General features: G+C 53.4%; 1 protein-coding gene across 6 annotated transcripts in view; it reads right to left on the reverse strand.

Moving 5' to 3' along the window:
• TMCC2 (transmembrane and coiled-coil domain family 2) overlaps window positions 1-16,187 on the reverse strand; it is a 35,970-nt gene that overhangs the window by 1,617 nt on the left and 18,166 nt on the right. For 3 of the 6 annotated variants that reach the window (XM_033092441.1, XM_033092440.1, XM_033092442.1), the window contains 2 exons: window positions 1,709-2,649; window positions 434-569 (listed from right to left, as the gene is read on the reverse strand). In XM_033092441.1, coding sequence (XP_032948332.1) covers window positions 434-569; window positions 1,709-2,649 — 1,077 coding nt within the window. Of the gene's footprint in view, window positions 1-433; window positions 570-1,708; window positions 2,650-3,220; window positions 6,898-9,306; window positions 9,780-10,274; window positions 10,577-16,187 lie in introns of those variants that run through there. The other 3 variants (XM_033092444.1, XM_033092446.1, XM_033092443.1) reach the window with 3 other exon arrangements.

The raw sequence follows: 16,187 nt of genomic DNA on the forward strand, positions 1-16,187 counted from the left end.
CTCCAAAGGCCAGGCAGGTATAGGCTGATCAACTGCAGCTGGCGGCAGTCTTTTACTTATGACTATCTGGGGAGGCTGGTAGGAAATGGGAGTCTTGATTAATGTGGGAAGGGGAGAAACTGATCCAATCCCAGCTTCCCCTTGAGGCACTGGAAATTCTAATTATTCACTGGCAAGGCTGCCATCAGAGCTGGGGGCATGGGAGGCCCTCACCAGTCAGCTTGCCCTTGCACAGGTACACACTCTGCCTCAGGCCTGCCTTGCTCCTATCTTCATCCCACCCCACACTGCCCTTTTCATCCATGTGCCCATCTGCCCAGCTGACAGAACAGCCTGTGCCCATCATCCCCCATCGGGCAAACCTTCACCCTCTGGCTGCTGCCAGCTCTATCAGCATGTCAGGGGCCTCCCCAAGGTTGGTCCCTGGTGGTACCTGGATGTCCCGAGCCCTCTCGTAGGACTGGTAGGCCACCTTCTCCTCCATGCTGGCCAGCTCCTGCTTCAGGTTGGTCATCTCGTTCTGGTGAAGCTCAGTCAGGTCGTTGAGCTGCTCCTCCAGCCGCTCATACCTGGCAGAGGGAGGAGGTGTGACACCAGTCCTGGCTCCCGAGGATCTATTCCATTCATTCTCAGCAATGACTCAGCCCATTTCACGTGTTTAGCCCCATCCCAATTTGAACAGCAGCGACAACAATGAAAGTACTATTTACACAGAAATTCTTACATGCAGGCACTGTGATCAGCATTTCACCTACATTATCTCAATAGCATCATCACTATAACCCCACGAGATAAGTACTAGTGTCACCTCCATTTTACAGATGAGAAGACTGAGGCAGAGAGGTTAAGGAATTTGCCCTGAGCTAAGATGCTGTCCTGGGTACCAGGCACACAGGGATATAGAAAACAATCCTGCTCTGAAGGTACAAATATTGAAAGATGACTATTAAGTGGAGGTGGTTAGTTTTCAGGCAGGGTTCCCCCTCAATTTTCAAAATCTTCTTCATATATATATATATATATATATATATATATATACACACACAAGCCAAAATGCTAAGGAAAGGATCCCCCAGAATCCCAGGGAGCAAGTGCCAAATGCCACACGAGAGGCATGGAGTAGACGGGCAAGGCAGGAGAGGGCAGGAAGAACCAGACTCCACCTCAGTGCACACTGATCGTGCCAGGAATTTACACATTTTGACTTTACAGGTTTGGCCTCGTTTAGTCCTCACACACCCTACAAGTGGAGATTCCTGTTAATCCCGCCTCACAGACAAGGAAACTAGGTGCAGAGGGTGGTAAGGACTTCGCTCAGGGTGAACAGTAAATAACAGAGCTCCGTTTGAACCCAGTAACTTGGCTCCAGGGTCAGTGCTCTTCACCAGAGTCTCTCCAGAGGAGAGACTATGTAGCTGGTCCCTGCTTCAGTTTCCCTTTCCGTACACTGACCACATACTCATCAAGTAGGGATGCTCAAAGCTCCTGATACAGGCAGAGCCTTCCTTCTGTAGGTCCCATAATCCTATCTCCCAGCTGCTCTAACCAGTCTGGAGGAAGGCTCCTTAGCACTTCCTCCTAGCCCCTCCAGCAGTCCAGGACCCTTTCACCAGCTCCTCTACCTGCCTCCATAACTCAGTCTTAAATCTGGGGCTTGTCACCTCACAAGGGGGTGGCGGGCGGCATCGAGGGTGGAGGCGACACCTACCTGTAGCGCTCCTCCTGCAGGCACTGGGTCATGTAGGTGTAGTCCCTTTGTAGCTGCGTCTTCAGGTCCTCCATTGAGTCCTCCAGGTGGGACTGTCCCTCCTTGATCTCCCGCAGTTCTTCCAGCAGAGAGTCCAGGTTTCCAGGTGCCCCGTACAGCGTGTTCGACTTGGGGCTTCCCAGCAGCCCAGTGGGCCCCGCACCGGAATTGCTGCCCGCCCCGGCCGAGCTGGCACTGGCACTGGAGCACTCGTCATCGCTGCCGTACTTGGGGCTGGACACGAGTGTGGCGCTGCCACTCAGTGCCCGGGCCGCCTCCTCGGGGGGCCCGTCCTCCAGAGGGTCCTTCAGGTGGGCGATGTTGTCCGCGCTGCCGAACTTGTTGCGGATCAGGCTGGCGAACTCACGGGGCTTAGACACCACGGCGGTGTGGGTGGCCTGGGAGAGGCCCGAGAGGCTGCCCTTGACGCCCTCTACCACACCGCCCCCAAAGCCGCTGATGCCTGCGCGCACGTTGGCACCCACGTCCTTTAGCCCCTGCTGCATGTCCCGGAGCACGTCCTTGGGCTGCCTGGACGGCCCGTTCTGCTCGATCTCCCGCAGGCGCCGGCGGTAGTGCTCCAGCTTCTTGTGCAGCTGGGCGATGGTCTGCGCCGACTTCTGGTTCTTCTTTTCGAACACCTGCTTGATGCGCGACACCTGCTGCTTGTCCGCATTGTTGGCCAGCTTCAGGTACTCCGCCACGTTGTCATCGCGCGCCTCCTGCTCGATTTTGATCTGCTCCGTGATCTTTAGGATCTTCTGGTGCAGGTGGTCGATGGCGGCCTTGGTGCGGTGGGGGTCTGGGGCCCCATCAGGCACGTCCAGGCTGATGGGACCATCAATGTCCCCATGGCCGGGGCCACCAGCAACACTCAGGGCCACGAGGTCTCCTTTGTCCACCTGGGGAAGAAGGCAAGCGGAGGAAGCCTGGATAAATCATGAAGGCATGGGAGGGGGCTGGCAGCAGTCGGACACCTCTGGACTTGGTGTCTCTGCCTAGAAAACGGATGTGGATGAACAGGAAACTTCAGGGAAAGAGTCCAAGAGAACAACAATGACAACAGTATTCCCCTACAGCTGCCATTTATCTGTCATCTGTTAACTAACTGATCCCCACAACATCCCTGAAATGCAGTCTAGGCAGATCTCCTCCTTCGGACCAGACCATTCGAACAAGTTGTTCAGGGACACACAGCTATGAAGACAGAATGTCCAGCCCAGAACTCTTGTTGCTCCATCACACGACCCAAGCAGGTCTGAGGCTTCACTGAAGAGTGACTGGCTTAGTTTCTCAGGGATGAGACAAACTGTCCTTTTGGACCCAACCTTCCCATAAGGCTCCCACCTTGAGGAGGCTTCTCTGAGGGAGAAGTCTCCCTGCCCTCCCCACCCCTTCGGCTTCTCTAGTGCAGTTCAGCGGGTCCCACCCCCCCACCCATCCCCTCTGCTGACACTCTTCGCGGCCCGTTACCTTCCAGTTCTCTGGAGTTGTCAGCAATCTCTTCCGCTTCATGATGGTGGGAGCACCCAGCCCTGCCCCGTCTCCCAGAACCAGGAGAGGAGTACACCCCCACCCGTCCTGCTGGCCAGGTCCCCAAGGACTCAAGTGCCAGAAGTAATCCACAGGCCTAAGGAAGCAGGGAGCCCAGGGGTGCTAACTGCCCAGCTTGGAAGGGGGCAAATGTGCAGGAAGGAGATGCCAGCCCCTTTTCCTCACCAGCAGGCAGGCAGGCCTCCCCAGAGCCTCAGGGTGGCACAAAGAAATACGAGAGACTGAGAAAGGATGGGCGGCAGGAAGAGAAAGGACGGAAAGGCCACAGAAGTGAGGAAAGATGGAAAACGCTGGTCGGAGGGCAGTGGGTGGGCCTGGAGCCCCCCTCAGGTCAGTCCCCTCAGCTTGTTGGAGGATCTCTTTCCACAGCCCAGGCCCCAGTGTCTTATCGCCATGCAACAGCGGAAGCAGCAGGAAATGGCTCAACCCCATGTATTTTTACACACAGCACACCCCAGTAAGGCCGGGTCAAATCATCACTCTTTATATGTATGGTAGGGACAGAGGCGGGGTGAGGTGTATGTGGGGGAAGGGGTTAAACACAAAGAAAGTTGTCCAGTCACAAGCGCCAGAACTGGAAACAGCCTGTGCCAATTACAGGCAGAAGTCATCAGGCTGGATGTCTACGGAGGGGCAAAGGTATTTGAAAACAATAGTCCTACCAAACTTGGGAGCCAGGGGGAGGAAGCTCCTCTGTGGGCTTCCTCTGGAGCCTTTTCAGGTCACAGTTCCACAAGGGACGCTAGGGACGCCACCGGTCCCTTCCCCATCTCTCCTGAAGTCACTTTCCTCTTACATTTACTTGGGGTCTCCCCTCCTGTCCCCTGGCTCATACCTTCAGGAACCTGCTCCTCTGACTTTCTGAGTAGGTATACCAGAGGAGCCAATCCCACGGTCCCTTACATGATCTGTCCCCGGGTCTCCCTGTCACACCAGTCTGACTTAAAACCAATCCTGCAGTTAAACCCCTTCCTCCTATGCTGTTCCCTGCAGTGACAGCCAATAGCCCATCTCTCAACTGTCCTGTCCACTGGTGTCCCCCCGTGACATGGGATAATCACATCTGCTCTCAGGTCCTCCGTACATGAGTTCTGCACAGCACTGAGCAGCGGGTAGGGCACAGAGAAGGCCTTCCCAGATGCCGTCTGGGTCCAGGCAGCACAATTCTTTTTTGGGGGGTGGGGGATAAAATTTATTTAAGGTCATGCCAGCGAATGTACTCTGTACTGATACTATAACATAGGTATTGAGCTACACAAAATTAAATTCCATGTGCAACACATGGCTTTTAAATTAAACAACTTGACCCTCCTATAAGGCCACTGTGCTTTCTAAAGAAACACAACTCTCCTTCCCCTCTTTTCCATGCTCTTCCTGGGGGAAAGGATATCAAGATACTGAGTTTGGGCCTGGTTGCATCACTGCTTGACGCTCAGGCTGTTTGCTTGTCTTCATAACGAGGAGAGGGTCTGTCCAGAGACTGACAGGAGTTTCGGAGGAGCTAATGAGACATGGACTCGGAAAATGCTGTGAAAAGCGAAAGTGCTTCAGGACTATGAGGGAGTATAAAATAGCCCTGCTCTGGCAGTCTGGAGTCTTTTCCCCGATATGGAGACTGTCCAACTTACAAATGGAAAAGCAGACTTGAAGCTGGCTGTGAGATCCCCATGAATGAGAGGAGAACAGACACTCTGAGAAAACCAACTGGCGCTGATGGTGGGCTGAAGTGGTCTAGGGCTAGGGTCCTGGCCCCCCGGCCCGCCCACTTCTCTGCCCGGGGGCCAACTCGAGCCTGGGGGTCCTGCAGCAGGAAACCAGCCCCTTGCTGCCCCTCTCTGAGATCTGCCGTGCTTGGGGACTGCTCGCCGTCAATTCATCCATTTTGCTCTCTTCCCGAGAGAGGAGGTAGCATGTCGGAGGAAGGGTGAGTTCTCCATGCCCTCCCCTCCCCAGGCACACCGCCTCCCCACAGCAGCAGTGTCTTCTCAGGATTTAAGGGAGACAGGATGGCTGAGGGAAAGAGAACCAAGGAGGTACAAGGAGGAAGATGCTTAAGAAAGGAAAATGAAAGCATAAGAAGTAAAAGCTGTTAGGAGGGATGGAAAAAGCAGAGTAGGAGAAAAGGAGAAAGTGATTTGTCCCACTCCCGAAAATGGAAAAAGCACTAGACTTGGAGCCGGACACCGATTTAGAATCCTGCCTCTGTCACTTGTCAGCTGTGTGCTTTGGATAGGTCATTAACTTTTCTGGGACTCAATTTTGTCATCTAGAAAAGGGGTATAATTCTACCTACCTCAAAGGGTTGTCAAGAGGATGAAACAAGACACTGTGAGTGAAGGTGACAGTGACAGTATAATCTCAGGGAATACAGCAGGTGCTCAAAATCAAATAACAATAAATTAAGTGACACTTCACACACACTAGAACAACAACTATAATTTTTAAAAGGAAAACAAGTGTTGGTGAGGATGTGGAGAAATTAGAACCCCCTACCTTGTTGGTGGGAACGTAAAATGGTGTAGCCGGTGTGTAAAACAGTTTGGTGATTCCTCAAAAAGCTAAATGTAGTTACCCAGTAACCCAGCCATTCCACTTCTAGGTATACACCCAAAAGAACTGAAAATGGGTATTCAAATAAATACTTATACACATGTGTTCATAGCAGCACTGTTCTCAATAGCCAGAGGGTAGACACAACTCAAATGTCCGTTATCAGTGATGGGTAAACGAAATTGGTCTATCCATACAATGGAATAATTTGGCCACAAAAGGAATGAAGTACTGACACATGCTATAACATGCGAACCTTGAGAACAGTACACCAACTGAAAGAAACCAGATGCAAAAGGTCACATATTCAATGACTCCACTTATATGAAATGTCCAGAATAGTTAAATCCACAGAGACAGAAGGCAGATTAGTGGTTGTCAGAGGCTGAGGGCAGGAGAAATGGGGAGTGACTGCTTAACGGGGATGGGTTTCCTTTGGGGATGACGACAGTATTCTAGAACCAGGCAGAAGTGATAGTTGCACATCCCGGGTATGGAAGGCCCGGGTCTTCCAACCTACTGCCTGGGCTGCAGGTTCAACCAATGTCCTACTATAGAATGGGTCTGTGGGAGGGTATCTGCGTCCTTCATCTTACAATCACATTTTTAAGAGCAGAAGCTGTTTTTAACTCACTCCCAACCCCTGTCCTGGGGCTGGGTGACTAAACGAGCAATACTGATCACAACTCCTGGTAGCTAGCAGGCGAAACTCCCATGGCCCCCCTGCCTGTAGCACGGCGGTGGGTGCCAGGCCACCCAGCTGTCTGTCCAGTTGTGGCTCCAGCACCATTGCCCCATCACCCTACTTTGCAGCCCGAGAGAGAGAGGGCTGGACACCAGCACTAACCCTTGTGCACAGGCCGGGCAAGTTCTAAGAAGAGGAGGCTGTGGACGGAGGGCCATGCCTCTTCCACGACCCCCTTCACGCCAGACAATTAGGGAGGTCATGTCATGCTCCCTGTGCAGGGTGTCTACCAGCCAGGGCCTGGGTCAAAGACCTTGTTTTACACAGAGACTGAGCTCCAAGAAGTGCTCATGAATGTTCTGGAAGAGCCAGAGCTGGGACGTTGTCTGAAGCTCTCCCTGCTCCTGTGAGACCCGCCCATTGCCCAGACGCCTGGAGCACCCCTCCACATGGCCTCACAGGGCCCTGGCCTCTCCTCCCAGCAACTCTAAGTAAAGCAAGATTAGGTGCTCAGCCCGATTATAGGAACTCCCAGCCCTGGCTCCCTGACTTCCGTGGGTCTCCCAGGCCTTCCACCAGGCCTGAGCTCATGTCCTAGTGTTAAGCGGGCCCAGACACCAAACAGCGGCACTTCCTCTGAACACAAGCCCAGAAGCCTGGACCCCTGAGGCTAGGAGCACACACTAGACACTGTCAGGCAGTAAGCATCCAGGCTCACGTGAAACTGTGTGGGAGGGGTAGGATCCTAGCTATAGTGTGTGCTCCATACCTGTACTCCCAGGTTCCCAAGAGACCCCAGAGTGCTCCTGGCCTGACTCTCCTTCCCCAGGGACAAGCAGCACCTTCCTAGATTTACAAAGTGCTCCTGTTAGGGTCCCCAAAACAGACTGACATGGAGATGGGGACTTCCTGTCTTAGCCATCTGCTCAGTGGAAAGCCAACACTTTTAGATTAAAAAAAAAAAAAAAAGCTTTGGGGCTCCTATGCTTTCCTTTAGGAGAGCAGGGCAGCCCTGTCATCTGGGGACAGGTGGCCCTCAGGTCCCCTCCTAGGGTGGGGAACAAGGGGGTCAGGTGACAAGCCTGTCTTGTCTGTGGGTCTGGCCACATGGGTCGAGGTCCACACAGGGCTGCCTGAGCAGGGCCTGGACTTCCAGTGGCTGAGGGCCCAGCAGGAGAGTATGATGTGAGCTGTCAGGCCTGGGTGACTCAGCGAGATGCCTCCATCTGCTGACTTCTGGCCCTGTGACTCTGATTTGAGCACCCTTCTCAGGATGGACAACACCCAGATTCCCTTTTTCTATGAGTTCCCAGAGGGAAAGGGAGGTATGCTACGCCAGATGGAGAGGAAAATTCATGGTCAGCTAAAATTCTTCCGCATGAAGAGGCAGTCTGACCTTATAGTGAAGTTGGGAGGGAGGGAATCCAACATCTCCCATACCAATCTGGCATTCCAGTCAGAGCAGGCTGGAAAAATTACCCCAGCCCTCAGTCCTGGGGTCAGGGGCTGCCCCCATTCTCCCAAGGCAGCGGCACAGCTGCTGGGCTGTTGGCTCTTTCTCTTCTTGGTGGGGACATGCAGGTATCACAGCTAACCAAAGCACTCCCAGGATAGGGGAGGGATAACAGGGTGGCACCAGCCCACCCAGTGGTTCCACTGGTGCCTGGGAGCCTAAGCAGCTTTTCTCCAGAGGGCGGAGAGGCAAACGCAGTGTGTACACTTGGGTCTGTTCACCGCCGTATAGTGGGGTGAAAGCTGCGGCAAGGCCCCAGCCACCACACAGGGGACTCGAAGAGCAGGTGCCCACAGTTCTTGGCTCGCCCATGGCATGGCAGGCCCTTGGTGGTTTTACAAGGAATCTCATGCTGCTACAAGGATTTCAGGGTGCAGAGTATGTACAGACGAGGAAATGTACTTACCCTTCTGTGCAGCACCTACAGTCACAAGGCAGCCACACACTGGGTGAGGTTTCCATCAGCTTCCTCCTACAGCCTGGGGGTGTCTCCTCCCACCCTGACCCTAAGGGCTCCTCTTTCTTCCTGGCAGAGACACCCCTCTCCTCTAGCCCTCAGCTTCCAGTCTTTCCTTTAGGTTCATCCCTGCGTTCTGGTCAAAACCACACCCTCCCCTCAGTTACCTTATTCCCTATCCGCTGAGAACAATGCCTCTTTGTCCACACAAATGTCCTGTAGTCCCCTCTATCTCCTCACACCCACAGACCCCTGGTCTGCCCCCAGAACTGCCCTCCCACCTGGGGCCTCTTCCATTTTCCATCCTCTGGGTACTCTAAAAGCTCCAAGCACCCAACACTGGACTGCCCTGCTGTCCACCTGGGGTCAATGCTCACTGGACCTTCACACTCCCCTCTCCCTGTCACTGTTTTTCTGTGGAGAGAACAACCACAAACAGGAACACTCCCCCTCTTCCACTTAACTTCACATCAGCTCCCCTGGCCCCAGGAACAGTGACATATGACTACTAGTTTCTGGAAGCATCCTTCCAGGTTTTACTAGTCCTTCTGCACAAGGACCCCTCACTCAACACTAAGGGCCCTCCCAGGACTAGTCACCCTAAGCCTGGAGGCCTGGTGTTCATCCCTCCTCCCTTCCCCCATCCACAAAGAGTTCTGTATAATGGAGAGAAGAGGGGGCCCCACTCTCTGAGAAACCAGAGGGTGAGCATAGCCTGCCTGACAAACTCTGCAGAAGTGGCTTTCTCCCATCAGCCCCCCACCGTGAGTTTCTCTCTTTCCACCCACCAGGGAACTCACCTGTGTGGGTACCATTTCCCAAAGCTGTGCTGGTGATGGGGTGCCAGGGGCTCTAAGGCCCCAGCTTTCTGCAGGCTGTGCCAGCCCCCCAGGATCACAGTCCCTGGGCAGCACTGGGCTTGCCAAGGGAAGCCGGGATGTGCAAGCAGGGGTGCCCAGGCTCCCAGGCTCTGCAGCCGCCATCTCTAGTCTGAAGGCCCAGCCCAGGGATTAGAGGCGGATTGCTCTGGGAGATTTCCCCTCCTCTGGGGCTCCCAGCTGCTCCTTCCCATCTGGGAGGAGACAAGAGGGATCACCAAGCAGGTTGAAAGACCAAGCCCTGATGAGATGCCCCCCACACCGTCCTGCGTGTCCCCAAGTCCAGCTGTTGCCACCATGAGTCCAGTGTGCCTGAGGACAGGCAGCAAGTCTAGCCCCAGGGCAGTGGGGCAGGGGAGCTCACCAGGACACATGCATCTGCATCATTCACCCACCCAAACAGGTACTCTGCCAGTCCCCTCCCATCATGCATGCCCAAAAATGCCTCCCCCAACACAGCCCCTCCCACCAACAGAGGCAGTCCCACTGACTCCCTTCTGCAGCCTCCTAATGGAAATGGGTCTCCTGGCCAGGCTTCCAGGATTGAGAGGAGCTCTCCAAAGCCAAAAAGGCTGGAGCCTGGAAGGGGCTCCTCGTCAGATCCTGACACAGCCAGCTCAGCAGAGTCCTCAGCCTCTCTCCCTGCCTGCCTTCTGGCTTATTGCACTATCACTCGCAAAGCACCCTCCTTACTCCAATAACTAGACCGTAGCCAGCCTCACTGGGGGAATGCCTCTGCCCTGACATCCTATCCTAGAAATCTACTCTCTGCTCTGGACACTAGTACAGCTACTTCTCTGCAAGCTTCTGCTTGCCATTCACTGTCTTCCTCCCCGCCACAGCAATGCCCAGGCATAAACACCCAAAATAAAATATGACAGCAAACTCACAGCAGCCTCTTCCTCCTTAGGCTTCATCTTCACAGCTCAGCAGGAAATCCTGGGAGTGGCCAGCAGAGGGGGCCAGAGGTCCACAGCTGAAGAAAGTAAGCTGAGAGGAGAGGGGTGGGAGGCCACAGAGCTCAGGGGTCTGCTGGGTCTCTCTAAGGGCAGCTTTCCACAGCAGATTTTCCCGTCAAAGAAGATATGGATTCTGCACCCACCTGAGCCTGGTGAGGGACTGAGAGCTTAAATACTGAGGGTCAACATGGATCTTGCTAATGGGGCGGCCCCAAACTCAAGAAGGTTCAAGGAGATAAGGGCCCAGTGCTATCTCTGCGGCCTAGTGCCAGGTCTTGCAGCCAAAACTGCAGGAGCAGGAGTCCCCACACCCTGGGCTTGTGGAAACCTTACAAACATTTGTGATGGCCAATGACGTGGGGTTTATGAGGACAGGAGCCTAGCAAAAGCCATTACACAGGTTCCAATTTCTGGGAGCAGCTCTGAGGTGGGGTCAGGGGATGCTTCTGGCAGGTCCCCACAGGTTTAAGTGATGCTTTCCCTCCTGTGGTACTCAGTTTTTATTTTATTCTTTGGCACTGGGCACTGGTCCACTTGCATAATGGTTATGTGTAAACAGGTCCTAGGTCTTAACTGTCCCTAGAAAGGCAGGGATCACATCTCAAATACGTCAAGGCCATTCACTGTGCCTAGCATAAGACTGACCCTCCCTCAATATTTACGTCTGTAAAATGACTCAGTGATCATTCATTTAGCTACAATGGAAGACAGTCCATCTACCACAGTAGCTAGCAATGGAGACAACCTGGTCTTCTCACACTCACAACAACCCTCTCCTGCCCCTCCTTTTTAGGCTCCACCAAGCTAAGATTTGTAACCTTTCCTTACAAGCAAAAAAGGAGGAGGCAAGGGAGCAGGCAGCGGCAGCAGGAGAGCAGAGGTGCGGAGGGGCTGAGTATGCTGCCCCGGGGTCTCACTCCCCAGGCTGCTGAGGATCCTGAAGGCCCAGAAGCACCAGAAAGCGGTTCCTCCAAGGCCACACTGCACCACCAAGATGACCCTGAGGAGAGTCACCACAACATGGCATCTGGCATCTCCCTAATGGGAGGTTCAGCTCCCCTCCAGAGACAACTTACCCATCAGCACAATAACTGAACCTCAGGAAAAAGGGAGGTGGAGCTCAGGGGTGAACCAATCGTCTGCTGAGAGAAAAGGAACAAACAGAAACCAGGGGGATGTCTGCCAGACAAGCCAGCAGGACAGAGATCCCTTTTCCTCTAGACTGTTCTTGTCCCTACAAGTGAGAAATGTTCCCGTATCTGCTAGGGACACAGAGCTTCCTGCTGTGGGGGTGGGGAGAAGGAACCGAAGGCCTCATGACACGATGGGAAGACGATACAAGCTCAGGAGTTGGGTCTCAGCTCCAGACTTGCTAAGGCACCTGGGTCAGGTCACCACAGGCTCTGAGACTCAGTGTCCATAACAGCAGTGGGAGGAGTAGGTGAGGAGTGGGGAGCTTGGAAAGCACTGGTCTGAAGACATGTCATTCCCTGGGCTCTGGCTAAGACTTTCGGTGGCAGAATAGAAGGTGTGGAGTCAGAAGCCTGCTGTAAATCACCCTGCCACACATATGTGCTTCTTCACAACCACAAGAGGCAGCAGCCTGGAGGAATGAGAGCATGGACGGTATCGGCAGATGGGGAGAACGTGAAGGAGCCCAGTCTTGGTTTTCCTGGCTGCAAACTGGTACACACAGCATTATCCCCCAGGCTGCAGTGAGATTAAATGGGAACGTGAGTAAAAATGCCTGACATGTCGTAGGTTTTATTGAAATAGATGACTGCTTCTGAGGCTTCCTCACCACCTGTGCGCGTATACACACACACACATACACACATATCCCATGATCATTCTAGAAGGTACCTGGAGACTTTGCCTGGGACTGAAAAAGCCAGAGAAATGGCTGCCATATGGAGCAAAGTTGAGAGAGTGGCCAGTGCACATGGGAAGAACTGCAGTGGGAGCTAAAGCCACAGACTCTAAAAGGACATGAGCCACAAAGCAGCTATCCTTTTGCAAAGAGAAGGTGGTGCTGAGTAAGTGCCACTACATATCCTTCCTGGTAAGTGCTGGCCATTCCCCCAGCTTCCCTGCCACCTGCTCTGTGGCCTGGCAGAGCTGCAGGCCCCATTTCCGTCAAGGCACGGTGGATGCACAGGTTCGGGCGGCTGAGCTGTGGCAGGTGCCTCAGGCCTCATTCTCTCGACTTCTCCAAGTTAGCCTGAGTCTGGGGACGACAGATGGGCTCCTGTCACCCTGGAAGGGGACACTGGAAACAAGCCCAGGTCCTGTTCACAAGGCTCTTCTCTCTGCATGTCCAGCAGGTCTCAGAACTCTCTTTCACTGGGTTCCCCTTAATTACGTTTTCTTTTCCTCTTCCCTTAATTTTCATGCCACACCCCTGCTTTCTTTAATACCCTAAATTCTAATTTTTTTCTTGTCTCTTCCTTTGCCCTTGTTATTGTTTTTCAGGCCCCCCACCCCCTTTAAATTTTCCTACTTACTTTTTTGTCTTGGAAAAAAAAAGCACAAACCACACATCCTGAGGATGGGAAATCTGAGAAGTCTTAGGCTTTAGGAACAAAGACTAACACTGAAAAGCAACTAATATAGTAGCTTAGAATACAAGGTGAGGCCTTATATAAAATCTCAGGCACCAAATGTGCCATGAAAATCTCCCAGTTAGGATTCCTCTGTGAAAGACGGCCACTTCTCTAGTGCTCACCTCTCGGACTTTGGGGTTTGGGAGGTGGTCAGTATTCAGAAGTCCCTCCCACAACACTCACTTTTAGACCCAGTCAGAAGGTACATTTCTTAGAAATACATGTTACCAAGGAGCCCTGCCACCCCTGAGGAAATGCAGGAAGAAGGGTCACATGCTTCAGGATGAACTGCAGGAACCAAGGTGGGAATGTTTCCTAGGGGCACCGGGACAGGCCCTGCCAAAGGGGCTGGGGAAGCAGGCAGAAAGGCCACAGCAGAGAGAGCCATAGGGAAACATCACATGCACACACCATGCCACCTTTCCACTGCTTTCAGGGAGGGAGGCGACCATCTTGACCACCCAGTGGTCCTTTGCCTGTCTAATGCCAGGGACCCTTCTACTTAGGGAGTCCTCCTCAGGCACAGTTATGAGCCACATGCTGGGCAGTGGAGAGAGTCATTCACCTAGGTCACCGAAGAAAATCAAAACTGGTGCCAGGTGGGTTTAGAAAAGAGGGAGAATGCCATGCCTTCATAGCCGCTCTATTTTCCTGGGGGAGGGGACGCTGGGTCCAGGAAAAGTGACAGAGAGAAAAAGCTGTATCTCCTTTTCAGGCAATTTTTAGGAAACAGAGGACCTTTACCCTACCCTATTTGCCAAGAATAATGTAGGATTCCTTTCTAAAAGCAGAGGATTGAAGCACAGAACTCTAGGTGCCCTGCTGCCTCAAGGGCTCAGAGCTTACCCTGAGCTGATGTGATCAAACAAGAAATGTACGTGAACGCACTCAGCAAACCGCAGCATGCTGCTCAACAGAGTGGCGCTGCCAGGAAGGCTCAAAGGGACATGTCAATGGAACGACCAGCATGTCCTCAGGGCATGCCCACGATGCTGCCGAGCCCCTGAGGAGTCATGAGACCCAGATAATATTTGGGTGTGAAGCTGCCTTCTCAGGCAGGGAAGAAACCTTATATAATGAAGTTAATATTACAGAGCACTTGTCTTTCCAGGGCAGGGTTCGCCTTTCCAGCAACCCCAAGGAGGCCTCCTGCTGACAGTATCACTGTGGATCTAAGTCAGCTTCTTTGTGCTGAATTATTCACGAGGTATGGATACTGGCCCAGTGCTGGGGTCCCAGTGGTGGGGTATCTGGAGAGGTGGAAGAGGATGTAGTGAGAACTCCCCAAATACAGACTTGGGTGAAAGTCAAAGAGGACTAAGGAGTGGGGGCACCTGAGCCAGCCTCTGGAGGTGGGAACAGGGGCCAGGGTGCCAAGAGCAGTCAGACAAGCTGCTTGTAATACCCCAGCACCTGCCACTGGAGAGAGAAGGGGCGTCAGAGAAGCTACTATTCCCAACAACTTCACTCATTGCCTCCAGCCCCCCATTGCAGGGCAGGGGAGCCCTTGGTTCCCTAGGAGCCTAAAAGGAATGAAAGAGGGTGCTCATCACTGCTTCTATCTCAGAGTCCTCTGCCCCAAGGGGTATAAACAGAGAAAGCCCAAACTGTGCCTATGAAAAGAAAGAAGAGGCAGAAGCAGGGATCAGGTTAATGATACTGTATTTCCATTGCCTCATCTGGCACCAGAGGGGACCAGGGTCACATTTCGCATCTCCGGGATGTGCCGGATCCAGGGAGGAATGTGCCCAGTGGCTGGAGAGACCTGGCCAGCTCCCAGGACCCATGCCCACATCACCAGCGCCGGCTCCTTGCCGTCTGGAACCAGATGACAGGGCTCCTCTTGCTGCTGACTGTTATCGGCTCTGGCATGGGGACTGACACCCGAACCTCGAGCACACCTTCCTCGCGGGCAGCGCTGGGCATGCGTGTCAGAGGGAGCCGGGGCCAAGACTGAGTCTGTGACCCGAGGGAGGAGGCTGGGGACCTGACTGGCGTCTCTGCCTGTGTCTGGGCTGCACCATCTCAGCCCCGGGGCTACGGAGAGCCACAGGCTTTCCCACAGTGTTTGGGCCTGAGCTCAGAGACAAGAAGGTGGAGAATGCATGACATCAGGTCCCGGCTGGATAATTTGGATGTTACCTAATTTTGCCCCCTATACCCTGGGGAATTCTGTACTCTCGGAAGCCAGAGCTAATCTGGAGAGCACTGGGAACTTTGTATCTAGAAAGAAACTCATGATGTCAGTGGGGAAAAGATAAATAAAGGCTAACTCCGGAGACCAGTTGCCTGCTCAGGCAACCGACTGAGCCCACGATCCTGTTCTAAAAGTCCAGAGGAAGCCGCTGCTTATGTCCTCTGGCGTCAGAGCTCTGGGTAAGGAGAAGAGTCCTCATTTTCTTGGCTCTTCTCTTGACGGCACAGGACCCCTGAAAGGCAGGAGGCTTCACCTGAAACTGCGGAATTCAAATCAGATAAAGGAAGACCTTTTTTTAAAACTAAAGTCCAGTTGATATACACTATTGTATTCGTTTCAGATGTGATTCATAGTGATTCAACATGTATATACCTTACGAAGTGATCACAGTAACTGTAGTAACCATCTACCACCAGCTGTTCCGATACTATTGACTGTATTCTCTATGCCATGCCTTACTTGACTTGCCAGCTTCCATGAGACAGACTGCTGTGCTGGGCCCTGAAGGCTCCTGAGAAATAGGGCCTTTTAATTGCTGGGACAGGAAGCAAGGGTTCATGGCAAATCACAGAGCTGCCCTGCCTCAGCCTGGCAAACAGCTGGCATCACAGGCACAGCCTCTGGAGGCTCTTCTGAGGCCACTGGGCTAGCTGCCTCTGGCTCTCGTTCTGCCTAAGGAAACTTTCCATGAAGAGAGAAAGAGAGAAGGGAAGAGGGGATGAGATAGGGTGGAGGAGGGGAACAGAGAAGGCAGCTGTCCTTCCCAGCAACTGGGTGTGAGTTCAGGCTGACACAGACTCGAGCATGTGCATGAGTGACTATGAACAGGAGCAGCATAGCACGGCTCTGCATGAACGGGCCGAGGGACCCAGCTGGACCCTATAGTGGTGCCTCTTCGGCCTCCCATGTAACCTGGCCTACAAGCTCAGACATATCAGCAGGCCTCACAGATGGATGGCCTGGCCTCCCCCAGCTACCACGGGGACATATTTGAAAACCTCTCAGCAGAGCTGGCCCCACCCACTTCTAAACCAGCAGGCTCCC

This window comes from Rhinolophus ferrumequinum, chromosome 22, assembly GCF_004115265.2.
Source record: "Rhinolophus ferrumequinum isolate MPI-CBG mRhiFer1 chromosome 22, mRhiFer1_v1.p, whole genome shotgun sequence".
NCBI lineage: Eukaryota > Metazoa > Chordata > Mammalia > Chiroptera > Rhinolophidae > Rhinolophus > Rhinolophus ferrumequinum.